We start from the raw sequence: 27,884 nt of genomic DNA on the forward strand, positions 1-27,884 counted from the left end.
AGGACGCAAATGGAGCGGTGCCTGCCGGCCTTAGGCAAAGCAATGGCGCCGCTGCTGGAGTACGAGAGGCAGCTGGTACTGGAACTGCTCGACAGCGACGGGTTGGTGGTGTGCGCCCGCGGGCTTGGCGCCGACCGACTTCTCTACCATTTTCTGCGGTTGCACTGCCACCCGGCCTGCCTGGTGCTGGTGCTCAACACGCAGCCGGCCGAGGAGGTGCGACTGAGAGATGGGTGTTCTCGAGGGCGTGGGGACTTCCGAGCCGAGTCCGGCGCGGCGTGAACGCAAAGCTGTGCGGTTGCAGGGGCCCCGAGCCAGCGCAGGTCTCAAACGGGACACGAAAGGGAATGAATTGAGATCCCTGGGGGAGACTCAGAACGTCTACATAGTTCTAGGGCGCTGCGAAGGAGGGGAGAAAACCCCAGGGAAGTCCTAGTAGCTGCCAGGACATGCGAGGGCATTGAGTGCAGGGCTCTGGCACTGCGGGAGGACCCTGCGAAGGAGGGCAGCGCGAAGTCTTGGCTTCCTCTCTTGGCCCGGAGGGCACTCAATAGTGCTCTTCCGGAGAGATACAGAGCCTACAGCTTGAATACACTAAAAATACGGGTCCCACACACTCTGACAGTGAAAAAGAGAGGCGACTAGGGTACACATCAGTGGAGTGGGTTGGATTGCTCTACAAAGGAGGCAAGCTGTAGGGATAATGTTGAGTCTGGAAGTTAAGTATTAAGGGTGTTTCTGGTGACTGCTGAGTGGGGTCCCTAAAAGGGCAATGATGGGGATGGGGATGGCAAGGTCTCTGGGAGTAGTAGAAGATGGAAAAGGAGACCTTTAAGGATGCACAAAAGAAGAGGGACTAGGGACATAAGGCCAGGAAGGAAGGACTGGAAGCCAAGGCTATTAGGAGAGGTCAGTCCGGGTTAAGGAGAATAGGTGACCCAGAGGACAGTGGAGTGGGACATGTTGAGAGATGAGAACACAGCCTAGCATGATACATCTGCTGATCCTGTAGATGGTGTGGCCAGGAAGAAAATGCCATCCGAGAACAGGCTCTGTGGGACTCCCCTGGGTATCGCCTTTTCTTGGCATGGGACTTGATGCGATGTAAGATGCCCAGGAGAGACTATCAGCCATGGGACCTTTGGACATTCTGACTTTCTCTAGGATGCATCGATAGTGCTGTACTAATGACAGCACCAGCAGTGAAAAGCATTGTCTGCAGAGAGGAGTCCCTTACCTCACAGATATGTTGGCTGAAAACCTGGCTTTGGTGGGAAATAGTTTCAAGGTAGTAGAAAACTTTTAACCCAAGGTTTTAAAAGGTTCTGTTTGGGGGTTTGTGTTGAATGGAAATAATGACTGAAGCACAATTTTGTCTTAGTGTAAACTCCAAAGCACAACTAAACAAAACCCTTAACTAAAGTAACTCAATTGGCTGACGGGTATAAAGAAATAACTTAGTTTGTCTATTTGCTGTGGTATTTAGGAATCTGAGACTGGAGACATTTTAAATCTCTGCATCCTATTTTGAAAGGATGTCCTGTGTTAAACAGCTTCCTAATGAGTATACTCTGATTTAGGAATATTTTATCAATCAGTTGAAGATAGAAGGAGTTGAACACCTCCCTCGACGTGTGACAAATGAAATCACAAGTAACAGTCGCTATGAAGTGTACACACAAGGTGGTATTATATTCGCAACAAGTCGAATACTTGTGGTTGATTTCTTGACTGATAGGATACCTTCAGATTTAATAACTGGTAAGAATTTGATATCTTCCTTATTTACAATGTGAGCATTTTTATTTGTGCCTGTCTCCTCTGCTAAATGCTACACTGGCTCTTATTGTCCAGCCTTGTTGTCAAACTGTTGGCATAATACCCGATACGTTGTAGGTGCTCAGTAAATATTTATGATATAAATGTGGATACATATCACTTAATGGCCACGGGTTCTCAGGCTGTGTGATTTAGCTATTGTATGAAGACCTTAGAGCTACATACATACAGAAACCTGCATGGATGGGCTAGAGGGGGGAGCAGAGGTTAAGGTTGCATCCTGCTCTTGCAAAAGACAGCTGCTCAGCTCCCAGCACCCATGTCAGTGGCTCACAGCTGACCCATAACTCCAGCTCCAGTGGCATCTGATACCTTCTTTGGCCTTCCAAGAGCACTGCACTCAACATGCACAAACATATGCATAATTTTTAAAGTAAATATAATTTTTTAAAAATCCTAAATGCCAAAACTCAATCAGATATTGACCTCTTGATGCAACCAAGAGACACGGTATACATGAGCTGTTTGGGCCTGATGCTGCCATTAGCACAGCACACTGTTTTACGGTTGATTTGTTTTTATAAGAAGGGGACCTCCAAAATAAGGAAGAAAAGCACAGTATAGTAAACTAACCAGACAGTCATTTGCTACATTACCGAGTATTATGTATATAGCACATAATTGCAGATACGTGTCTGGTGGCCCAGTGGTGTATTTGTTATAGCTGTTTTTATGTTTGTGATGTTTTTCCTGCACCACATACATGTCTGGTATCTGCAGAGGTCAGAAGAGATCATTAGAATCCTGGAACTGGAGTTACAGATGGTTGTGGGCCACCGTGTGGGTTCTGGGAATCAAACCTGGATCCTCTGTGAGAATACGTGCTCTTAAGCACTGAGCCCTCCCTCCCCAGCCACAGCCTTGTGTCCGCACACAAACCGTCAAAGGTCATGATCTGACAGAGGTGCACCTACTGCCACACAGGTACCTTTCAGCTCTGCTTTAGCTTTTATGTCATTGTTCAGTGTGTGACTTTGTGTAAGATGTGGCCTGTTGTTTCCGAATCTTACTTTCACTGAGAACATAGAGGGGACTGACTATAAGACACCTTACGAGACCTGGATAGAGGTGGGCAGTCCTTGGGCTTCCCACAGGTCAGGGAACCCTGATTGCTCTTCGAGCAGGTGAGGGAGGGGGACTTGATCGGGGGAGGGGGAGGGAAATGGGAAGCGGTTGTGGGGACGAGGCAGAAATCCTTAATAAATAAATAAATTTAAATAAAAATAAATAAATAAAAATAAAAAAAATAAAATTAAAACTTGCAAAAAAAAAAAAAGACAGGAGGAGACAGGTTTTAGGCTCAGTCTTATTCTGAGGATTCTTCAAGGCAGGATCACCATTTCTGGACTGAGGTAGATTAGATGTAAGAGCCAGTGGCTGGTTTGCTTTTCTGGTCTTCAAGTTGAACCCCAATATCTGTCTCTGGGTTTTTATTAATCATGCTACATTATAGTTGGCAGGCATTTGCCTTTTGGGCATAGCCAGACTCGGTGTGTTTATCAATATTCTTCATAGATCTCTAAATGAATGTATTGCCCTTCCTTTTCCTATGATTTAAATTAACCTACATAGTTACTTAATACTTTGAGTGGGAGATTTTAGCTAGGAGTAGTATAGAAGCAATCAATTTCATTATCATTTATTTCTTCAGAAACGGCTGCTTTCCCTAGAGCTAATCTAAGCCCTGTCACTCTGCCATTAAACTTTCCCTGGCTTCTCTACCCAGAGTGCACAGGACAATTCATTGCACTTGGCTCACCCGTAAGATCAACTTTGCACCGGGAAACTCTTGTTCGTCCTGGTCTGGAGAGCAGTGCAGGTGGCTCACACACTTGCCCCCTGCTGTTGACCTGCGTGCACACTGCTGCCACTGAGCATAGGAGGCAGGAAACGCAGATTCATGAGCACACTTCCCAACATGTCCACCTTTTTTCCAGACTAGGCTTGGTGAGGTTCCTGGGGCTGAGGAAGGAGGTCTTGTCATTCTTTTCTGGCATCTTTATTGCCTCAGACAGTGACTTGAGCCTCTTGGCCAGACACACCTTACTTAGAAACACCAGCACGTGCTTAAAAACAACATCCTTCGCTTTCCTGAATTTCACTTACTCATTTCTTTTTTTAAATTTTTTTTATTGAAAATAGATTCTTCTCTCATACAATACATCCCAAATCCAACCATAGTTTCCCCTCCCTCCACTCCTTCCAGCTCCCTCCCCCTTCCCCTCTTCCCCAGACCCCCTCCCCCTCCATTTCCTCTTTAGAAAAGAGCAGTCCTCCAAGAAGTTAACAGACAAGCACAGCCAAACAAGATACAAAAAGACAAGGCAACGCCCTCATATCAAGATTGGACAAGGCTACCTGAGAGTCAGAGACACGCCCGCCCCACTGTTAGGAGTCCCACAAGAACACCAAGCTACCAGCCGTAATAATTACATAGAGGACCTGGTGCAGACCCATGCAGGCCCCGTGTTTGCCACTTCAGTTCTGTGAGCACATGTGAGCCCTGCTTAACTCTGTGGGCCGTGTTCTCCTCGTGTCCTCCATCCCCTCTGGCTCCTATAGTCTTTCCTCCCTCTCTTCGTGGGGTTCCCCAATCTCTGAGGCCTGAGATCCAATGGAGACCTCCAATTTAGACTCCTCTCTCCCCATAATGTCTGGCTGTGTGTCTCTGCACCTGCTCCCCTCTGCTCCCAGAGGAAGCCTTTCTGATGACTACTGGACAAGGCACCAATCTACAAGTATAGCAGAATATCATTAGGAATCATTTCATTAATTTTTTAAAGATCATTCCTGTTTGGTTCTACTGCAGTTCTCTGGACCACCCAGTCTCCAGTCTCTGGCCATCTCAGTCCCCAGACTCCACCCATCTCAGTCTCCAGACTCCACCCATCTCGGTCTCCAGACTCCACCCATCTCAGTCTCCAGACTCCACCTATCTCGGTCTCCAGACTCCACCCATCTCAGTCCCCAGACTCCACCCATCTCAGTCTCCAGACTCCACCCATCTCGGTCTCCAGACTCCACCCTTCTCAGTCTCCAGACTCCACCCATCTCAGTCCACAGACTCCACCCATCTCAATCCCAGACTCCACCCATCTCAGTCCCCAGACTCCACCCTTCTCAGTCCCCAGACTCCACCCTTCTCAGTCCCCAGACTCCACCCATCTCAGTTCCCAGGCTCCACCCATCTCAGTCCCCAGGCTCCACCCATCTCAGTCCCCAGACTCCACCCATCTCAGTCCACAGACTCCACCCATCTCAGTCCACAGACTCCACCCATCTCAGCAGTGTCAGGCATGTGCTCCTTCTTGCAGGATGGGTCTCAAGTTAAATCAGACATTGTTTGGCCACTCCCACAAGTTCTTCACCTCTATTGCTTCGGCGAGCAGGACAGATTGTAGGTCAAGGTCTTTGGTCCTGGGTTCAAGTCCAGGTTCTCCTCCCATAGCCTGTACCTCCCCAGGTCAAAGAGACTAGAGCATAGAGGTGAAAGTTCCAAGCCCACGCCAGCTTGGCCTCTCTGTGTTCAGTGGACTGAGCAGAAGTTGTCCTCAGCAATGAGACCCTACTGTCAGTTTTCAGAAGGCTGCATCTGTCCTAACGTCAATCTGGGTTATTCTTTTGTTGTTATTTTTGTTTTGATTGTTTTTTTGAGACAGGGTTTTCTATGAAACAGTTCTGGCTGGCCTCAAACTTGCAAAGATCCACCTGCCTCTGTCTTTCTGGGATTAAAGACAATGATGCCCCCCCCCCTTGGCTCAGTCTGAGTTGTTTGGGGATCTCCATGGGACCTCCTCTGCCAACATCCAGTCACAGCACTGGAAGACTTGCCTGGCTACAAAAGATGGCCAGTTCATATTCCGTATCCTCCTTAGTACTAGGAGTCCTCTCTAAGTCATCCTTACAGATTCCAGAAAGTTCCCATTGCCACCCCAAAACCCCACTCCAGCTGCGGAGCCCCCTTCACCCCACCCCTCTGTTCCCATCCTCACCCACCCCTAGTCTGCCCACAGAATCTATTCTATTTTCCCTTCCCAGGAAGATCCACGCCCCCACCCCGTTAGCGCTCCTCTTTGCCTAGCCTTTCTGGGTTTATGGATTGTAGCTTCATTGTTTACTAACAGCTGGTGTCCACTCATAAGTGAACACAACCATATTTGTCTTTCTGGGTCGGGGTTACCTAATCCAGGATAATTCTAGTTGGATCATTTGCCTGAAAATTTCATGATGTTATTTTTTTTTAACTGATGAGTAATACTCCACTGTGTAAACTTGCCATGTTTTCTTTTCATTCTTTGGTTGAGTGGCATCTAGGTTGTTTCCAGTTTCTGGCTATTATGAATAAACCACAGTGAACATTGTTGAACAAGTGTCCTTGTGGTAGGATGGAGCAACCTTGGGTCGTGAGGTAGATTGAGTCCCCATTTTCTGAGGAACTAGCATATTCATTTCCATGGTGGCCGTACACCCAGCAGCAGTGGAGTGTTCCCATTGTGCTACATTCTCACCAGCATGAGCTCTGTCATTGATCAGAGCCCTTCTGACAGGTGCAAGATGGCGTCTCAAGGTAGTTTTGATTTGATTTCCCTAGTGGCTAAGAATGTTAAACATTTTTTTAAGTGTTTCTCAGTCATTTGAGATTCCTCTATTGAGAATTCTGTTTAGATCTGTACCCCATTTTTAATTGGATTTTTTTTTTAAAAAAATCTACTTTCCTGAGTTCTTTATATATTTTAGATATTCGAACTCTATCAGATGTGGAGTTGGTAAAAAATCTTTTTCCATTCCTTAAGCTGTTTCTGTACAGTGTCCTTTGCCTTGCAGAAACTTTTCAGTTTCATGAGGTCCCTTTTATTAATTGTTGTTCTTAGTGAGTGTGCTGTTATTCTGTTCAGAAAGCTGTCTCCTGGGCCAATGAGTTCCAAGCTATTCCCCACTTTCTCTTCTGTCTGGTTTAGTGTATCTGGTTTTATGTTGAGGTCATTGATCCACTTGAAGTTGAGTTTTGTGCAGAGTAATAAATGTGGATCTATTTGCATTCCTCTACACGCTGACAATGGAGTTTGACCAGCACCATTTATTGAACATGCTGTCTTTTTTTCCAGTGTATATTTCTGGCTTCTTTATCATACAAGCAGGCAAGACACCCATACACATAAAATTTTATATTTATGTATATATAATAAATATTAAATATTTATCCTTTAATCCCAGCACTCGGGAGGCAGAGGCAGGTGGATCTCTGTGAGTTCAAGGCCAGCCTGGTCTACAGAGCTAGTTCCAGGACAGGCTCCAAACCAACACAGAGAAACCCTGTCTTGAAAACCAAAACAACAATGCCTGTTGTGCCACTTGCACACGGAAATCCCTCGTAAACTGTGCCAGTAGTTGCCCTCTTATAGCTGGAGATATCTGTCCTTCCAGAGCTTTCTGCTTTATGTTGTGTAAATATGTTGCTAACATGAAAACATCTTCTAGAAACTACCACTAGATGTCAGTATTGCACCATACTAGTTGTCAGCTTGCCCTGCCTGGGCCTGCACAGTCTGAATTAACGCCCTCTCCCGGCTCAGCCTGAAACTGCCAGAATCAGGTCCATCCTGGTCTATGCTGTCCTGCCTGCCTCATGAGAGACTCCTGTGGCACTGAAGCCCCCTCCACACACACTCTAGGACCCCAAGGGGCTTCACTCGCAGGAAGCGTGTGGTAGAGCCTCTGTCAGCCCTACTTCCGGATGATCTTGGTCAGCTTTCCTCCCCACTGCCTTTGTAAAAAATTTTTAAGTTTTTTTTTTTTTCATTTTACATACCAACCACAGTTCCCCCTCCCTCCTCCTACTCCCTCCTCCACCTTCCTCTCACCCAAACCCCCCCCCCATCCACTTCTCAGAGAGGGTAAGGCCCATGGGGAGTCTGGTATATCAAGTTGAGGCAGGACCAAGCCCCTCCCTGTGTGGCGGCTGAGCAAGGCATCCCACCATAGTGAATGGGCTCTAAAAAGCCCGTTCATGTACTGGGGATAAATCCTGGCCCCACTGCCAGGGGCCCCACAGACTGGTCAAGCCACACAACTGTCACCCTCATTCAGAGGGCCTAGTTCTGTCCTATGCAGGTTTCCCCGCTATCTGTGCAGAGTCAGTGAGCTCCCACTAGCTTAGGTAAGCTGTTCCTATGGATTTCCCCATCATGGTCATGACCCCTTTGCTCATATGATCGCACCTCCCTCTCCTTTTTTTAATCTTAAAATAATCCTTACATAAAATGAAAACGCACAAAGCCCTCTGAGCACGACTGTAGGAGCAAGCCTTGATTGCACGATGAACCCTTGGGGACATTTCCTATCCAAGGTGGCCCAGAGTGGCCCAGCCTCAAAGAGCTTACCTGAATCCTGTTTGCCAAGCCTGGCTGGGCCTGGGCCTGGAGTCGGGGTCAGCTTTCCTCCCCCTGGATTCCATGGCCATGGCAGCCTCTTGGAGCGCATGGCCTGTCATACTGAAAACAGTTTTATGTGCTACTTCTGATGTGTGCACTTGTGTGGGCCAGAGGAAGAGAGTGACCATCCTGCTGTATCACTGTGCACCTTACGCCCGTGGGACAAGGTCTCATGGGCTGAAGGCAGGTTGGCAGCAGCCCCAGTGATCCTGCCATCTCTGCCTCCTACAGCTCTACAGCCAGTGTGCACAGGGTGGCCATGCCTGGCTTTTTATGTGGGTGCTGAGGACTTGAACTCAGGTTCCCATTCTCATGCATCAAATACTACTGGACCACCTCCCAGCCCCTGGTATAATGTTTCAACACAGGCTGCAGGATCCTTGGGAAGGCCACCTGCTAAGTTTAGAATATTTTCTGAGCAATAAGTGAGTCCACCACATTCACCAGTATGATTGGAAAGTCTTTGTCCATAAATTTGTAAATAAATTTTCCTTGGCTAGGGAGAATAAATTGTAGTGCCAGCCACCTTAGTCCAGAATTTCAAAATAAAGTAATAGAATCTGTGAGTTACTGAATGACAAGAAGGGCACACTGATCTCTGTGTCATTTTCAGGACCCGATTAGTGGGGAGAGCAGGCCCCAAACAAGTGCATGTATGTGCATGTATGTGTGTGTATGTGTGTGTGTGCGTGTATGTGTGTGTATGTGCGTGTATGTGCATGTATGTGTGTATGTGCATGTATGTGTGTATGTGCGTGTATGTGCATGTATATGCATGTATGTGCATGTATGTGTGTATGTGCGTGTATGTGCATGTATGTGTGTATGTGCATGTATGCGCATGTATGTGCATGTATGTGCATGTATGTGTTGATGCAGCTTGATTTAGGTCTAAAAAGACGGAGAATCATTACAGAATGGTACGTTCGACCCAGAAATGATGTCTGTTCTCTGTTATATCTCCTGCTTCTCTTTGTCACTGAACACACATGGTACCAACAGGGCCAACAAGATGGCTCAGTGGGTAAAGGTACTTTGTCTCCCAGCCTGACCAGAGTTCCATCACCAGAGTCTGTGCAGTGGAAGGAGAGAACCAACCCGGAAGTTGTCCTCTGACCTTTACCTGTGCTACGCCACACACACACACATACACATATGCTCACGCACGCACACACACACACACACACACACACACGCTCATGCACAGTAGCAAATAATCAGAATGGTAGTGCATTCAAGATCTGTTTAAAATTAAGAAACATTTATCACTGTCTTTCTACATGCATATGTGTGTGTGTGCTCACGTGTGTAGGTGTGCACACCTTTGCTCACACTCCTCCCTCCAAATGGTTTCCTCCTTTCCACTTGTAACATTAAATATTTTACTGAAGTTATTTCAAATTCCACAAAAGAACATGACTTACGTCTGTGCCCATCCTAGAGCAGGGCCTGCCTGTTTTCAAGTACGTGTTCCAGAAAAAGGGAATGAGCCGGAGTAAGCGTGGCAATCACTCACGTGCACCACCACCCCTGCCTTCTCCAGAGTTCCTGTTGTACTCTACCACATCTCCCTTCTATGCGTAGAGCTTCAGCTGTAAGTTCTGTCACTTACAGAGCCTGACCACTCCACCCCCACAGGCATCCTCGTGTACAGAGCGCACAGGATCATTGAGTCCTGCCAAGAAGCCTTCATCCTGCGTCTTTTCCGCCAGAAAAACAAGCGTGGCTTCATCAAAGCTTTCACAGACAACGCTGTAGCTTTTGACACTGGTTTTTGTCATGTGGAGAGAGTGATGAGGAACCTTTTTGTGAGGAAGCTCTACCTGTGGCCAAGGTAATGACATTATGGGACCGCTTTGTGAGCAGAAGAGCCGTAACTTAGCTGCACTTTACTGCGGTTGATAAAACCCATGTGAAACTTGCTATTCTGTCTTTGTAAATACATTTGTGCATGTGTGTATCAATTTTGTGAAGAATACTAGTTGTATGGTTATTCTTTTGTTTAATTGTTCCTTATTTCAGAAGTAAAACCCACCAATAAGTGACCAAATAGTAAGTGTTTTGGTACTAGAGGCACAGTTAGCTCAGCCTTGCTGTTAGAAGCACACGGCAGAGCCAACAAGACCACTCAAGGGGTAAAGGTGCTTGCCGCCAAACCCTGAGGATCTGAGTCCAATCTTGAGGACTCACATGGAAGAAAAGAAAGAATTGACTATTGTCTTCTGAGCTTTGAGTGCTCACAAGGAAATAAAAAACATGTTCTTTGAAAAGAATTGGAGTAAGGGTGGCAAGATGGCTCAGTGGGTAAAAGTGCTGGCTACTGACCTTGATGCCTCGGGTCGGTCCCCAGAACCCACGGTTGTCCTGTGAGCATCATTCATGCACACAAAATAAGAGTGATTGGGTTTTTGTTATTTTTTTGGTTGTTTTGGCTGTAGATAGTAGGAACTCAGTGGCTGGAGCCGTGTTCCCTCACCAACACTTGGTTTTGAGCCTGTCTTGCTTTAGTAACGCTTCTCTTCAGCAAGACCCAGTGTGTTCTTAAGTCCTGGCATTTTGCTTCTATTGTGTTCGTAGCTGTTGATTTTGGAAACTCTGTCTCCTTAGGTTCCATGTAGCAGTCAACTCGTTCTTAGAACAGCACAAGCCTGAAGTGGTAGAGATCCACGTGTCCATGACTCCTGCCATGCTCTCTATCCAAACAGCCATACTAGACATCTTAAGCGCATGTCTGAAGGAGCTGAAGTGCCACAACCCATCTCTAGAAGTGGAAGATTTGTCGTTAGAAAATGCTCTCGGGAAGCCGTTTGACAAGGTCCACTTCCTTCCCTTCCTTCCGCTGCACGGCTGGTTAGGTGGTCGTCCACTTCCTTCCCTTCCTTCCGCTGCACAGCTGGTTAGGTTGTCATTTTAAAGCACACACGGCATTTTAATATTCAGCTGTCCTGGTTTAAAGCGGGGCTGCTTTACCTACTGGGAAATAGTAATTTAGTGGCATCTGTGTTTGGCATGTCAGCATATGGCTGACTTTTCTGTTACATGGTGAGTAAATGTCCTATTGGAAATATAATCAGTGTCTCTGTTCCACGATGACTGGAGCTGGGTATCTGGAGACACGGAGTCTATAAGGGAATGCTTCATAATTATGCATTCCTGAATTTACCATCTTTTTTAAAATAGAAAGTTAGGTGCGTTTCTTGATGGAGGATATTTCTATTTTTGTTTTGAGACATGGTCTCACTGTGTATCCTTGGCTGGCCTAGAACTTACAGAGATATGCATGCCTCTGCCTCCCAAGTGCTGGGACTAAAGGCAATTTTTATTACTGAGACCTCTGTTCTGTCTTCAAAATTATGTTCTGAACAGAGAAAACGCTATGTCTTCAATACAAGGAATTTTTTTTGTTTTTTCACCATAGCTTAATATTAGGTATGTAAGTGTTCAGTCCAGCATGGTACCTTTCAAAAGTTCAGGTAGCATTTTTTTAATTTATTTATTATGTATACAGTGCATGGATAATATATATATATTATATGTATACCTACAGGTCAGTAGAGGGCACCAGATCTCATTACATATGGTTGTGAGCCACCATGTGGTTGCTGGGAATTGAACTTGAGATCTCTGGAAGAGCAGTCAGTGTGCTTAACCTCTGAGCCATCTCTCCAGCCCCCAGGTAGCATTTTTTAAGAACATGCTACTGTCTTTTGAACTGTGACTCCATCTTGGTGTCACTGGGAACAGTGTGTGGGGACTGTGTGCGTGGTGACAACAAATCTTATTGTTCTAATAGAGTAGATATGTCCTAGAAACGCAGAATGCTTTATTGAACACTGATTGCTGGCTGATGTCGCTGGCTGGGGAGAATCAAGGATTGGTTTGGACATCCTCACATTAATCACATCTAAATATAGATAGATCTTGCATCAGGTAAAACAAAAACTTGTGCATCTTTAAGAGAAGTTGCCATTGTAGAATGGCTCTTGCCTTCCTGTTACCCTGTCACATGCATCCCTCAGGCACCCCGTCTGCTCAGTGTGAGCTGTCAGATGAAGCTACTATTTCTGTTTCTAACAAGTTGCTGGCTTTTGGTACTCAGCAGACCTTTTCTGTCTGTAGTGTGTTTGTGTATGTCTGCATACATGTGCCACTGTGTGTTATGTCTGTGTGCTGTGCACACGTGTGTGTATGGGTGTTGTACATGCTTCTGAATGTATAGAGGCCAGCAGAGGACATAGGGCGACTTCTCTATCACTTCTTTCGCTGACAGCTAGAATGTCCCAGAGATCTTTCTGTCTCTGCCCCTCATAGTTCCAGGGTTATAAGGCATATGCCTGTCTTCTTATGTGGGTGCTGGGGATTTTAACTCAGGTCCTCCTGAGCCATCTGACAGTCAGTTAGTTAATAAGAATTAAAGGAGATTAACTTCATCCCATCATAAAAATAGTAGTAATAAGATATACTTTTAAAACATTAATAGGACCCTATCTCAAAAAATAAATAAATATTAGTAGGATTTGGTGGCCTGAAGTGTTCTAGCCACTTTCCTGTAAAGAAATATTAGTAAAATATAAATAACAAAATATTTAGAATTTTAAATATGCTTTTACATATACATATAAGGTTAGTGAATAACCCTTATTGAAAGCATGGCTGTGTTGAGAAAAGCTATAATGAATATATCTTAGCAATAATAAATTATATTCTTTTTTCAGACAATCCGCCATTACTTGGACCCTTTATGGCACCAGCTTGGAGCCAAGACTAAATCCTTAGTGCAGGATCTAAAGATACTAAGGACCCTACTGCAGTATCTCTCTCAGTATGATTGTGTGACATTTCTCAATCTTCTGGAATCTCTGAGAGCAACAGAGAAAGTGTTTGGCCAGAACTCAGGTGGGAGATGGAAACACTAATGTTATTCTGGGAGTGGTTGGGATGAAGTGTGCGGGAGGATGCTGTATTCAGCTGCACGTTGTAAACTGCGTCCCATCTCACTGCACAAGGATGTAGAGCTTTAGTGAAAGCTAATGCTCCTGCCTACTTAACTTCTGTTCTGTATATTAAATATTCATAGCCATTCCAGGCAGCTTTATTTCCAGAAAAGACTTTGTAGTACAGACAGTCTCCAATTTGGAAATAGGTTGTGTTCTGGAAGTTTAGTTGGTAGGAATTTAAAATTAATTTTACTCAAAGAGACCCCAAGGAATGGGTTTTATCTACTAGAGTGCCAAAGCACTAAGAGATTTGTTTAGAAATATATCCATGTACAGTGACGTTATGCTAACTACTCAAGACCCTTGAGTCCTAAGGTCGAATTTTATGCAATTGATAATTTTTACTGCTTCTTTGGACATTCTTAAGTAACAGAGTACAGAAATAGGGATATGGCACCATGTAGAGCACATACATAGCATGTGTATGTTCCCTAGTATTGTGTGCACCAAAAAGAAATGAACTGTGAACTACAAGGTACACGAGAAAAGGCTTCACTAGCTGGTGGTACCCGGTACCCCTGCCTCAGGCTATTCAGAGTGGTGCTTCCTGCCCAGCCAGCCATGAAAATGTCAACACAGCTGTCTTAAAATTATTGTAAAGAAAGTTTGGATATCCCGTGCCCCGTGGAGACCTCTTGGGGAGCCCTGAAGGAGTCCCTCGGCCACACTCTGAAACCGCTGGTCTAGTCGAGCCGAGGCCACGGCAGTGAGAGACACTAAGACACGGCTGCTGCGAAAGCAAGATTGTAGCGAGTGGCCCGGGTGGGCTCTGTGCCGTTAGAGTGTTTAACACTGCCACTAACCGAAGCCCTTCTTTTTAACCATTTCCTTAGGTTGGCTTTTCCTGGATGCTAGCACCTCCATGTTTGTGAATGCCCGTGCACGAGTTTATCGTGTTCCAGATACCAAACTGAACAAAAAGGCCAAAATGTCCGAGAAGGTGGCGAGTGCAGAAGCTCAAGGTCAGGCTCAGATGCCTCTCTGCTCCATTGGTGTGGGAGCAGGAGCCAGAGTAAACCTTCTGTTACACATGTGAATGCCTGTGGTGTGTGGGAAGAGCACGCATGAAGACCAGCTGAGCGCCATTGCCAGAGAGCACCAGGGTCAAGGCCAGGCGTCAGTCAAGAGTCTTCTTACTGCTACATAAGAAACAGTTCAGCCATTACTATTCTGGGCACTGAAAGTCTTAATGAAACGTTATAGCATTCTTTGCAACGTTTAAAGATTATAAATATGCTAGCCAGAAGTAACTGTAGTCTGTATTCTAGTTTATACCTCGTAAGTGCCAAGTGTCACTTTTTCTAAGGCCTGGGATGGAATAGTTAACACTTATTTCTACCTAATTTAAAGATCTATTCAAAGTAGTGTGTTCATAATCTGTTTGAATGCTTTTAAAAAAAATAGTTGTTACCTGCTTTTAGCCATGTTTGGGATTGTAGAAAGCACAGGCACATTAGAAATAATAAATATTGATGACCTCTAGTCCTTGCTTTGTGTAGCTGCTTTACAGTGTCACAAGCAACAATAGAGCTGTCTCTGTTGGCCATGCACACAGCCTATCCATGCATGCCGTCACCTCTGCACATTCCGGCATATTTGGGCAGCAGCTTTTTCCAGGGAAGCAGCTCCTGTGTAGTATGCTAGACACCCAAGGACATGTCTGTTCCCAGCGATGCTAGTTTTCTGTTGTGGGAAAGCTTTTGGCATGGTTTGGCTACAAATCATACAGGATGTGGTTACATTTTATTTCTATACAGAAACAAAAAAGGAACTGGTCCTAGAAAGCAACCCAAAGTGGGAGGCATTAAGTGAAATCCTGAAAGAAATCGAAGCTGAAAATAAGGAGAGTGAAGCCCTTGGAGGTCCAGGTAGGAGCAAAGGGAGATGGTGACATTGGCTTAATCTTTGTTTTTGTTTCTGAGACAAGAACCCATTGACCCAGATTGGCTTTGAGCTTGCTGTGCATCTGAGGCTGCCCTTGACTTTCTGATTTTTCTTCCCTATACTTCCTAGTATTAGATTCCGGGCAGGTGCCACAAGACCCCACACAGCGCACTGGCATTAGCTGTCAATCACATGGCTCCCAAGGCCACTTCAATTTGTTCTGCTTTTCTCTGGGTTGAGTTATTCTGTATTCATGAAGCACATTCTTCACTGCCTGGCTTCTTGGGACCTATTTAAAATTCAGCAAATTTCCATGTATATATTCACCAGGTTTCAAATCTCGAATCTCCAAGGAATCAGTTAGTGGTGTTTCTGTTTTATATCCCTAGCCAAGTGTCTTTCCAAAGAAGCTTGAATGCCTCCACTAACTGAGCCCTTAAAAAACAATTCCGAGTTCTGGGCCTTCTACCTGCAAACATGTGCTAACAGATGACACAGCAGACTACGCCAGAACTGTAAATTCAAAGTAAAACTAGATAAAGAGCAAATCCACATGTTTGAAAGTACTGCAAAGTAATAAAGGCAAGCAGGGTGGTATAGTGGGTCGTGGGTAGATGAGAGCAAGGCACAATGGCACTGTACGGTACCGCGGTGAAACCAATTAGTCTGTGCACTACTTAAATGGATAGTCTTTCCAACGATACTGAAGGGGCTGGCGGGGTGGTGCAGCAATTAGAGCCCTTGCTGCTCTTGCAGAGCGTGATGCTCAGGCCCAGCACCCATGTTAGGCAGCTCATGAGCACTTGTAACTCCAGCTCCAGGGGATCTAGTGCCCTCTGAGCTCCAAGGCATCTGCATGTTCACACTCGAATTTGGGCACATGCACAAATAAAAAATGAATCTTTTTTTAAAAGGCGTTTGATCCTTAAATTAGTAGATACTGGTGATAATTACCCAAAACTTACAGTACTGTGATCTAAGATCCAAGGTCTCAAATGCTCACTTAGATAAGGTACAAAGACTGATAAAATGTGGGGTGAGGTTTCCCAATACCAGATGATGTGATGTTGACATCAGTTTGTCTCCTTCTAGGCTTCTTTCACATGGTTTTTAAAGTCATTCAGATGTGCCCAACCCTTGTTCTGCAGCCAGGATAGCTAGGCCTATGGACCAACACAAGGGCTCACACTTAGAGCATTAGGAGTGGCTGGTGAGATGGCTCAACCTTTGCTGCCGAACTAGACAACCTAAGTACAGTCCCTGGAAACCACATGGTGGAGGAGAACAGGGTTTCTGACCTACACACACACACACACTAAATAAATAAATTTAACCAAAACTTATAGTTAAAACAACTGAGCGGTTTTGTAACTTTGTTACACAGTTCTCAAGAGGCTCAATTAGAAACTTGTTCTGTAATCCAGACTGTCCTTGAACTTGGAACAACCCTCCTGAGTGCTGGGATTACAGGCTGTCATGGCGTTGGTTTTTGTGACATTTTCATTTGACTCAGCTAACTAACTGGAAATTCTCTCATTTTTATCTCTGTACCCACGCTTTACACATGCATAACAACTTTACTAACTCGAGAAGACATCTTAAATGTTGTTAGGAGTAAGCCCCTGCTCTCAGCTGTATTTCCTGTTAGCTGCCTGGAACTTAAACTACACCAGTTTCTCAGCTCATTGTTAGTTAGGATAGTGACATTGATCAGCTGATTATGTCTCCAGACTTTGCAACGCTGTTTTTATTGCTCTAAAATCAACCTTTAGATATAATCTTCTCTGTGAACTACTTTCCTACTTTTCTTAAGAATTTCATTTTACATTCCAATCACAGTTTTCCCTCCCCCTCCTCCCTCCCTCCCCTCACATCCCCCCAGCCCACCCCACCCTCACCCACTCCTCCCAAAGGTTAAAGCCTCCCTTTGGGAGTCAACAAAGCCTTGCACATTAAGTTGAGACAGGACCAAGCTCCCCTTCCCCCCCACACCTCTGCATCAAGGCTGATCAAAGCATCCCACCATGGGGAATGGGTTCCAAAAAATTAGCTCATGCACCAGGGCTAGATCCTAGTCCCACTGCCAGAGACCCCTCAGACAGACCAAGCTACACAACTGTTTCCCACATTCAGAGGGCTTAAGTCCTGTGCAGACTCCACAGCTGTCGGTCTAGAGTTTGTGGGTTCCCACCAGCTTGATTCAGCTGTCTCTGTAGATTTCCCCTTCATGATCTTAACCTACCTTGCTCATAAATTCCCTCCTCCCTCTCTTCGACTGGATTCCCAGGGCTTACTTTTCTACTTTAAAGATAGAAAATCACCTCCATCTTGGGGGTGAAGGCAAGCCATTCTTTTTTATGATTTAAGATTTGACATTTGAATATATCCATTTGGGCTGTATTTTGGCATCTAGAAGCCTCTAGAAAATTAGTCATTAGAAGTTTCGTCAAAGCCTCTGTTCTACCTCGGCTCTGCTTTCACTAAAGTGATTAGTCCTGGCCTGGGTGTCACTCTGTGACTCAGTCTGGAGGAACAGTGTGGCATTGGGGCCCCAGCCCTTTTTTAAGAAATTTATAAATTGGGTTCTTTACCAAGGGTTTCTCTAGAAGGGGACAGGGGACCCAGGGTGACCCAAAGGAGCCGAGAATGGGAGTGAGCAAGCAAGCATGCGTTCTCTGATTGCAGGCCAGGTGCTGATCTGTGCAAGTGATGACCGCACATGCTGCCAGCTCAGAGACTACCTGACCATGGGGGCGGAAGCCTTCCTGCTGCGGCTCTACAGGAAAACCTTTGAGAAGGACAGCAAAGCTGAAGAAGTGTGGGTGAATTTTAGAAAGGAGGATGGTGCAAAGAGAACCAAGAAGTCTGACAAGAGACCCAAAGATGCCCAGAACAAAGAACGCACCACTACCAAAAAAGGGGCTCCCAGAAAGAAGAAGCCAGAGCTGACTCTGACGCAAGTGATGGGGACTGCTGAGGAGCCGCCAGAGGAAAGGGCTGCGGAGGAAGGCCATCCCAGACAGGTCGCCAGTAGCCCAGAAGGCTGCGGAGGGGAGGTTCAGCACGAAGCTTTTGATTTAAATTTGTCATCTGATGCGGCCTATGGCATCCTGAAAGAGCCTCTGACCATCATCCATCCGCTTCTGGGGTGCAGCGACCCCTATGCCCTGACGCGGGTTCTGCACGAGGTGGAACCCAGATACGTGGTTCTGTACGATGCAGAGCTCACCTTCGTCCGCCAGCTGGAGATCTACAGGGCCAGCAGGCCGGGGAAACCGCTGAGGCAAGTCTGCTTGGTGGTTCTGTGGGCTTTAAGACAAAAGCTGACTGACCTGCATGGGAGTTTTCTTACCTTTAATCCACCGTGTGGTTGGTTTGTCCCTGCTTTGTGGCATGAGGAAGTCAGCCACCCCTGTTAAATTACAATCTTCCAGCACCTCTAGCATTTTTCCTGCCCTGTTCATAGCTGTCTTTATGTCTGAGTGTGTCTCTTCCAGGGTACACTATCTGTAAAGTCTAGGAAATTTATGACGTTCTGTGTAATATCAAAGAGACTATGCTAATGACATAGCCAAATGTTCTTAATCTCCTAAAACACCCTGTAAAGTTTTAAACGTTCTTCACTGTGTGTTGGTGTATGCACACCATGACAACTTGCAGGAGCTAGTCAATGCCTTCCCTCTTGTGGGCTCCAGGGATTGCACTCAGATAGGAAGTCTCTATCTATTGAGCCCCCTCACCATCGCCCAGTTTACAGACATTAAGACATGACTCTAGGTTTTATTCTTATAAAAACCAAAGTGTTTTAGGAATTACTGTACCAAGTTTTCTTGGGTTTCTAGAAATATCTCTTAAAAATCTATCAGTCTATCAGATGAGAAAGTGATGTTTCCCAAAGAATACAATGTTCTCGTTCTCCAGCTAGCTCAGGGGAAATAAACATCAAAATTAATATCTTGAACTCAGTCTGAACCAGAAACAGAGCCAAGAGAAACCTTTGTAGCAGGGTAACTAAGGCAGCCTTTCAGAGCAGAGGCCTTCTCAGGAGCCCGGCCGGCATTGCGAGCCAGTCAGCTACCCAGCCTCCAGCCAGGGGCTCCCAGGTACTGTATGTGCACCAAGCTTCTTACCCAAGAACACAACCCTGTCTTGTTTGAATCAAAATGTCAAGCATAGAAGAGACCTGGGAATTCAGCTGTTCGCCTTGTCGGTGGGAAACTGAGGCCCAGAAATAGAAGTTGATTTGGCTTCAGACAACGTGGTACATCCACTGAACAGCTCATGTCTTCTAACTCATCCAGCGACCTGTCCCCCCTCTGCGCCTCAAAGTAAGATAGTCTGGGAAGTGCTCGAAGGAAAGCACTTAGAGGGACACGCCTCTAACAGGGTGAGGTGGGGGTGGCATGAGGCACAGGACGCAACCTCAGCCACACAAAGAAAGCTGTCTGGTTTTTAATGATGTATGTGTGCGCGTGCACCAGTCGCCAGAGACCGAGTGTGGGTGCTGGAAGCTGAATGCTGGCCCTCCAGAAGGGCAGGAAACACTCTTAACCAACTCTCTCCAGCCCCAGAACAGAGCCCTTTAGAGACAAAATACATCGAAAGAGTGAGATTCCTGATACTATCCGTCTGTTGTGACGTGAGCAGAGGAACTGAGAAAGTACTGTGAGGTGAAGGCCTTAAATATTTAATGCGTTTGGTTGTCGCCAGCAGTGAGCTGTCCTAAGCTGGTTCTGATGATGATTGTCCAACTTCTAAGCTATGGTTTGGCAGAAGTACAAAGAAAAAAGTTGAGAAAAGAAGCCTCTAAGAGATGTATGGGTTTTTTTTTATTTGTTTATAGTTGTAAAGAAAGAGTTCTATCGTCCAGTTATATTTCAGTATTTACCTAAACTGTGTTCCTCCAGTTGTTGAAAAGAAAAGGAAGCCTCACGGGTACCAGCCCTAGGAGGCGGGGTCCGTGTAGCTCCACGTGAGCCTGTGTGCCGCGCGTGAGCAGGCCTCACTCTTACTTGCCTTTCTTTGCTCAAGTGTCCAGGGCTCCCTTTCTCAGATTTTCCACTGTGCTGTCTCCCCAGGGATTAAGAAGCTATGGTTCTGCAACCTAAACGAGTTCTGTCTTAACCCACAGGGTTTACTTTCTTATCTATGGAGGCTCCACAGAAGAGCAGCGCTACCTGACGGCTCTGCGAAAGGAGAAAGAGGCCTTTGAGAAGCTCATCCGGTGAGATGGTGGCCCACAGCACCGTGCTTAGAGTAGCCCTTCCCAGGGTCAGTGGACGGCCATCGGACACCTTAGGAAGAGAGGCAGGAGAAAAGGGAAGGGGGAGGCTGGTCCCTGGGGCCTGCTTCACACACCCCTCCTCTCCCTCTCTCACCCCTGCAGGAGCTTAGTGTGGGTTTAGTGAGTAGAACCTAAGTTGTATCCCTTACCTGAAATACTTGGAACCAGAAGTATTTTAAAATTTGTAATAGTTTCCTATGCATAATAAGATGTGTTAGTGACAGGATCCAATCTTGAACATGAAGGTAGTGTGTCTGTTAGTTCTGTGGCCTGGAGGCCATTGGAGGCAACATTTGGGCGTGACTGTGGGTCCCTTCAGCACAGGACTGGGTGTGGGATTCCCTTCCCGCCCTGCTGTGTTTGTGGGTTCCTTCAGCACTGGGTGTGGAGTTCTCTTCCCGCCCTGCTGTGTTTGTGGGTTCCTTCAGCACTGGGTGTGGGATTCCCTTCCCGCCCTGCTGTGTTTGTGGGTTCCTTCAGCACTGGGTGTGGAGTTCTCTTCCCACCCTGCTGTGCTGAGCAGCCACACACTCTGCATTTCATAGCACTTTGAGTTCCTATCAGAGATGTGTGAAGGAAACTGCTTCTCATCCATAGCGTGTGGCACCAGACGCACTTGCTTCCCCAGGAGACGGCTCTCCAGCCTGCACCCTCTGAACTGTGGATTTTCCCATCTTAGACAAGCCTGCTTGTCTGCAGATGCTCTCCCATTTCTGGCCACTGGAACTAGAATCACTCTAAGGTGGTATTTTTTTTAAAAAAAAAAAAAAAAGGTGTGCTGTTTTTTGAACGTGTGTATGTTTTTGAGAGTGGATATCATGTTGCCAATCCTGGTAGGAAATGCTTTTTGGTTTAACATGAGCTGTTATGGACAGTCACAAACTGATTGTTGGCCTCTCACCCCTAAGCGCCTGAGGAGCTCAGATGACCCACCAGTAAACATACCAATAGACTGCCATGGACCAACCATCCTAGACCTGACCCAGAGAAAGCAATGGCCTACATCTTCTTAACTGACTTTCCATGCCTTGAACATTGGCAGTGTGCAGGGGCAGTAAGCCTAGCTCTGAGCTAGACAGAATCTCAGAGTGGTCAGTGTCCCACAGGACTAGCTGTGGGTGCTCATCCTCTCCTCTCTCATCCTCTGTATATTCTTTTTTTTTTTTTTTTTTTTTTTTTTTTGGTTTATTGAGACAGGGTTTCTCTGTGCAATAGCTCTGGCTGTCCTGGAACTCGCTCCACAGACCAGGCTGGCCTCAAACTCACTGCCAGAAGTACTTTTTTCTAAACTCGGACCTATTTATTATAAATAAAGTCTTCCACTTTGCCTGGTAGCCGAGCAGTTATACTGTTCAGCATCTTATGACTTACTTTCCTAGAAGATTGGAGGATTTGAGTGGTGTTTGTCTTTAAGAACACAAAACATTTGGGATCCATTGCCAGTAGGGTGTTTGCACTCCAGCTGAGCCAGGAGAACGTTTGCTGTAACAAGACCTCCAGGGTGATGTTGTAAGAAAACAACCAGAGAGGAATGACTCGGGCTGTGAGCGAGGACTGCTTGGCTGCCTTAGAGATGAGTAGGTTTAATTGCTGGAGAGTAAGGGCAAGATGCCACTTGTTGGGCGGGTCAGCGGTTCACAGTGAAGGGTCAAGATTGCGTGCCTTTGCCAAAGAGGCCTGGCCTGTGTGCCATCCAGAGACTCCTTCTTCCCACATCATATCACTACTAAAGCCATGCACATACCACTGAAAATCCCAGCACCCTGGGCAAGCCTGAGCTACGTAGTAAGAAAATGAGCATTGGAGATTTTACTGCAGCACTGGAAAATGTCAGTACCTGAGGTTGGAGTGGACAGTGGTCTGGGACTTTAACATCTCATGTCTGTTCCGGGACAGCCAGAGTAGCTGTGCTGAGCAATGCCAGGAAGGGACGGTGCTTTTGGTGGCAGAAATGTCTGTTAAACGAGTTTGTGTCTGCTGAACGAGACTAACTTTTTTTACGGTTACCAGTTCCTTTCTGGGCTGCGAATTTGCTCAGGAGGGAAAACAGTGCCAGCCTTCTTTGAAAGTAGACTGTCAGCTTCTTAGCTAACCCTGGATAACCGGGAGGCAGGCCAGTGCCACTGAGGGCTTCACTCAGCATAGCAGGGGTGAGGTGCAGGAACTACTCTCAGGACAATAGGCGCATCCTGCAGTCGGTCTTTTCAGGTAGATTGCGTCAGCATTGTTTCCATTTTACAGATTCTTAAAGAACTGAAGCAAGGAGCCACTGAATGACTTATTCTGGGTCATACTGCCAATAAGGGCTCGGTCCCTGCTACTGACTACACTATCTAACCACAAACAGCAGATCCGTCAGGAAGCTGGGGCACCGCCCCCCCCCCCACACCAGTGACCTGTAACTTAACATTTGAAAATAGTAGAAATAAAGAGGAAAAATCAAAAACTGTTAGCGAAAAAGATACTGAAGATCTCCTAGTGTCCTTGAGTATTTGGCCGTCCTCTCGGGTCCCTAGGGTATGGCCAGGAGGTGCAGCTGGTCAAGGGTTTACGTTAAAGAGCCCTTGACCTGGCCTACAAGACAGCAAGGAGACCAACCAAAGCCTTGTCCATCCCCACTTGTGGACCAGGACCAGCTCTGTACTGGGGGTTACCATGCATCATGTAGAGTCCACATTATACTTTCTGGCTCACTTGTGCTCACCTAGATCACACCATCCTGCTCTGCATAGTGTGTGAGTGGAGCCCTGCTGACGCTGGTGGAGACGCATGCGCCCCGGCAGCCCCTCCTGTCTTCCCTAGCCCCAGTCCCTGCTGCAGCTGTCCGCGCTGTGGGTTCAGAACTGATTTACGTCCAGGTGTGCGTGTTCTCTCACACCAGGCACACTTGGTACTTCAGTCTTGTGAGTTAGCCGTCCCAGGCTTAGTGGTTTCACCATGGTGAGTCAGGGACTTACTTGACATCATGATGTCTGTCAAGTCTTAGCAAGTGACACAGTCCTCCTAACACATGTGTGTGAGATACTGGGTTATTCCAGAGACTAGAAGAAGGATTATATGGTCATCTTTATTATGTTTGTTTACTTGTTTCTTGCATGTCTGTATCTGTATTCATTCATGTGTGTGTGTATACTATGTGGGGTCAGAGGTCTACTTGCGGGAGTCAGGTCTCTTCCATCAGGTGGGTTCTGGAGCTTAAACGTGGATAGTCATGCTTAGTGGCAAGCCCCTTAGCCCACTGAGCCATCTTGGCAGCCCAGTGATTACTTATATCCTGAGCGCCGACACAGAACAGGGGGCACTCCATATTGCTTTCAAGCAAACCCACGAGGAGTGACTGCTGTTCCCAGCTCTTTCCCAAGATGTTGATTATCGGTTTGATCCCTGACAGAAATCTTATCCTTGGATTGGCTTTGCTTCTCCTTTGAAGCTCGTGGTAGTTGGTGGGACCTCCCACCTGTAGGGTTTCTATCCAGAGTCCTGTCGTGTCTGTTTCCATTGTCTTTTTCTCAGTCATTGACTGAACCCTCCCTACTTACGACCCTGAAAAAATATCAGACTTTAAATAATTAGTTTTTCATTATTGATATTGCCTTAACCTTGCAGCAGGCTCAGGCAATCTCAATCACATAATGGAAACTAAAGAACTTCTTATTTGTACTCTGGAGGGTGAGAAAGGAAAGCACAGCCAAGTGACTCTTCCTGCTCAATTCTTCCCATTTTCTTATTTATTTCTGATGCATTCCATGTCAGTCAATGTCATAGACAATCCTCCTGCCTCAGCCTCCTGAGTGCTAGCATCGCAGGTGTGCACCCCTAGTGCCACCTTAGAGATGAGACGTTTCCAAAGATTCATCTAGAATGTTGGAATTAGTCAAGTAATGCTTACCATACTTGTTCCCCCAGGGAAAAGGCTAGTATGGTTGTCCCTGAAGAACGGGAAGGCAGAGATGAAACCAACCTGGACTTAGCAAGAGGCACGGTGTCCACAGATGCTCCCACTGACACTCGGAAAGCTGGTAAGTCCTGCCTGGGTCTAGTAAAGGAAGCTGTGAAGCCCCAGGGCTACATAGCTTGAGTTTTTCTAGATAAAATATTAAAAACACAAATCAGACTGGGGAGATTGCTCACCTGTTAGGAGCGCTTGCTTGGCTGTTCTTGCAGAGAACTTGAGTTCAGTTCCCAGCACCCACATCGGGGAGCTCACAGCCACCTGTAACTTCAGCCCCATCCTGTGGCCACTCTGAGGACCTGCTCTCCTGTTGCGTACATAACCCATGCAAACACACACACACACACTTCAAATAAATGAAAATAATAAATATTTTATAAAGAAAATGAAATGAGGGGCTGGAGAGATGGCTCAGAAGTTAAGAGCACTGACTGTTCTTCCAGAGGTCCTGAGTTCAATTCCCAGCAACCACATGGTAACTCACAACCATCTATAATGAAATCTGGTGCCCTCTTCTGGCATGCAAGCATACATGGAATGAATGTTGTATACATAATAAATAAATACATCTTTAAAAATAGAAAAGGAAATGATTGGGGGAGATTCCAGATGAACTCTACCAGTGAAGCCTTGGGAGAGCCGAGTAGGTTCTGTAACCTAGGGAAACCCGAAGATTCACAGGGTAGCTGAAGGAAGTTTTCTCTAAGTTCTTCTGCCTGTCCTCTCGGGGTCATACATTGCTGGGACTTCTTGGGGCACACATGTACCCTTCGTGCTCTGAAGCATTTTCTGCTCCTTACTGTCTCTCCAGTCCAGGTGTTTGGCATGCACCAAGGCCTGCTGGCCTCCACGTGAACCTTATTCATAGATCCCCATCCCATGGCAGCGGTTGTCAGCCAAGCAACATGAGAGGGTTAAAGTTGACCTAGCCTCTGAGGCCAGTGGACTGAGGCTTTCGTGCCTGTGCCTTCCCTGTGGCAGTCTGCCTGCCACGGACTCAGAAACAGTGGAGCAGCTACCAGTGCACAGAGGCCCTGAGCCAAAGTGAACTCCTCTCCTTGTGTTGTTCACGCAGGGCTTTGTCAGGGACCGGGAGAGAGGGCTGGGAAATGGCTGAGGAAGGCCTGACAATCTGAGGCCCATGTCCCACCCCATTAGCTAGCAGGAAGGAAGCCACTACCGAGAACTGTCCTCTGAACTCCACACACAAGCTGTGCGTGTATGGCCCGCTGACTTCAAACAGATTCTGTTTCTGTGTGGGAGCATCTGATGGTGAAGGACCTTGGACTGCGCACCCCAGAAGCACTGTTTCAGAATATCCGTGCCTTTTTTGAGGCGGATACTTAGCTCTGCCTAGCTTGGTGACCTTTTAGGAAGAACGGGTGAAGGGGGGAGGGCCAAGCATAGTGCCACACACAGAGCACTTTGTAGAGGTCTGCCCTTTGGAAACGTCTGTCTGAGTTTCCCATTGCTGCTGAAAAAAAATTACACAAACTTGATTCCATTTCATTCGGGGAGAACTACCTGTTTTCTCTACAAATACTATTTTCTAGAATATTTGAAAGTGTTATAGCACTCTTCCCTGTGACATGACCTAAATAACCCTTTTCATAGGTGGCCAGGAGCGGAATGGCACCCAGCCCAGCATCGTGGTGGACATGCGTGAGTTCCGGAGTGAGCTACCATCCCTGATCCATCGGAGGGGCATCGACATTGAACCAGTGACACTGGAGGTGGGCGATTACATCCTAACGCCCGAGCTGTGCGTGGAGCGCAAAAGTGTGAGCGACCTCATCGGCTCGCTGCACAGCGGCCGCCTGTACAGCCAGTGCCTCGCCATGTCACGCTACTACCAGCGCCCAGTGCTGCTCATCGAATTCGACGCGGGCAAGCCCTTCTCCCTGGCGCCACGTGGTGCCTTCTTCCAGGAGATAAGCAGCAGCGATGTGAGCTCCAAGCTCACACTGCTCACCCTGCACTTCCCACGCCTGCGGCTGCTCTGGTGCCCCTCACCTCATGCCACAGCCGAGCTGTTCGAGGAGCTGAAGCAGAACAAGCCACAGCCTGATGCGGCCACAGCCATGGCCATCACCGCAGACTCGGAAACGCTGCCTGAGTCTGACAAGTATAACCCCGGTCCCCAAGACTTCGTGCTAAAGATGCCAGGGATCAATGCCAAGAACTGTCACTCCCTGATGAATCAAGTGAAGAACATCGCAGAGCTGGCCTCTCTGTCCCAGGAGCGGCTCACAAGCATCCTGGGGCATGCAGGAAACGCCAAACAGCTGCACGACTTCCTCCACACCGCTTATGCAGACGTGGTGTCGGGAGGCAGAGTGAGAAAATGAGCCCCGCGCTCAGATGCTGTTCATTAATCATTTGCCTAGCAGTTCATTCGTTCCCAGGGCTTTTAAGGGACAGACCTTCTGTCCCCACCATTTCCCCGAGCTCTGGGCTGAGGTGTGTCCTTCCCTTCCCTTGCTGGCTCTGGCCCCTCTGTGCCCTGTCTGCACTAGGTTTGCAGTGCTTATTTTAAATGGGGTGTGGCAGGATTGTGCCACCTGAAGCAGGCAGTGCCAGCGTGTGCTGCTCAGGCTGGTGAAAGATCCTCCATCGTGTTCCTGGCACTGTGTACACAGGGTGTGGCAGAACTGAGACAGGCAGGGCCGATGTTCTTACATTCCTGCCAGCCACAGGACAAGCCAGCCCACTAGTCTTCCGGTCACCACGGATATGTAGCAAGTGCTGTGACGTGGTTGCTTAAACCGGTGCTTTGGCAAAAACTGTTGACAAGATTTGATGAGGTCACGAAGGATTCCTCAGAAATCTTGGTTTTCTCAATGTTTGACCTCCAAATTCCTACTCTAAGCCCAAATCACATCAAAGAGTCCGCAGCCTCCTCCCACCCCATGTCACTGACATCATTCACACGTCAGTAACGTCGGCGCCATACCAGAGGCACGGCATCTTGCCCATGCCCCTGTGCTGACCAGACACGAGCAGAGGAGGCCCAGGTGCTTTCTAGATGTGGGTTTCTCTTCTTCACATTAAACAGTAAATGCAAGGTCAGTGCAGAGAGTGCCTATGAATTCAGAAGAAATGCGTAGCTGTTTAAAGACCCACAGATCAAATCTCATGGTTGATTTAGACTGACCTTTCTGTGTTAACATGGAGTTCACATGCCATTTGCAAACTGTGGTATGTTAGTCTAGCTGTTGATGTGTGCAGTGACAAGCAGTAAATGTTCTACCTCAGGAGCTGATGCCGACATGAATTCTAGCCTTGCCGCACACGGTTGATTGCGTCATCAGTGTCAGCCATCTTTGGGTTTGTCATGCCAAACTGATTAAAGTGGACCTTGTAGCAAAAATACTGTCTCCTACTTTAACAAAAGCACTTTGAACTGAAATTTCCTGTTGACATCATGATTTATTGGTACTTAAGAGTGCAGCTGTCCCTCAGTGCCCATGGGCGGTTGCTTCCAGGACCCTCTGATG

The 27,884-nt window shown here is 46.8% G+C and overlaps 1 protein-coding gene across 4 annotated transcripts; it reads left to right on the forward strand.

Moving 5' to 3' along the window:
• On the forward strand, nt 1-27,884 carry Ercc4 (ERCC excision repair 4, endonuclease catalytic subunit). 4 transcript variants are annotated; one of them, XM_041675839.1, is made up of 12 exons: nt 85-216; nt 1,165-1,288; nt 1,581-1,761; nt 9,909-10,104; nt 10,878-11,085; nt 12,986-13,166; nt 14,101-14,229; nt 15,025-15,135; nt 17,837-18,434; nt 20,283-20,375; nt 24,342-24,454; nt 26,002-27,884. In XM_041675839.1, exons 2-12 carry the CDS (start codon nt 1,247-1,249, stop codon nt 26,733-26,735), a joined length of 2,586 nt encoding a protein of 861 aa, XP_041531773.1. In that variant the 5' UTR covers nt 85-216; nt 1,165-1,246; the 3' UTR covers nt 26,736-27,884. The 4 variants fall into 4 exon arrangements, with proteins under 4 accessions (XP_041531771.1, XP_041531772.1, XP_041531773.1 ...); XM_041675837.1 differs by lacking the exon at nt 1,165-1,288 and having other exon boundaries at nt 1-216; XM_041675838.1 differs by lacking the exons at nt 1,165-1,288; nt 15,025-15,135 and having other exon boundaries at nt 1-216.

This window comes from Microtus oregoni, unplaced genomic scaffold (genome assembly GCF_018167655.1).
Source record: "Microtus oregoni isolate MIOR12 unplaced genomic scaffold, Mior012 000027F_ref0000203, whole genome shotgun sequence".
Lineage (NCBI taxonomy): Eukaryota > Metazoa > Chordata > Mammalia > Rodentia > Cricetidae > Microtus > Microtus oregoni.

Coding starts and splice junctions, on each gene's coding strand:
- Ercc4 (XM_041675837.1), top strand. CDS start 10: ATGGAGCGGTGCCTGCCGGCCTTAGGCAAAGCAATGGCGCCGCTGCTG. Junction 10,105..10,877: donor AAGCTCTACCTGTGGCCAAG/GTAATGACATTA, acceptor CTGTCTCCTTAG/GTTCCATGTAGCAGTCAACT. Junction 13,167..14,100: donor AGTGTTTGGCCAGAACTCAG/GTGGGAGATGGA, acceptor CCATTTCCTTAG/GTTGGCTTTTCCTGGATGCT.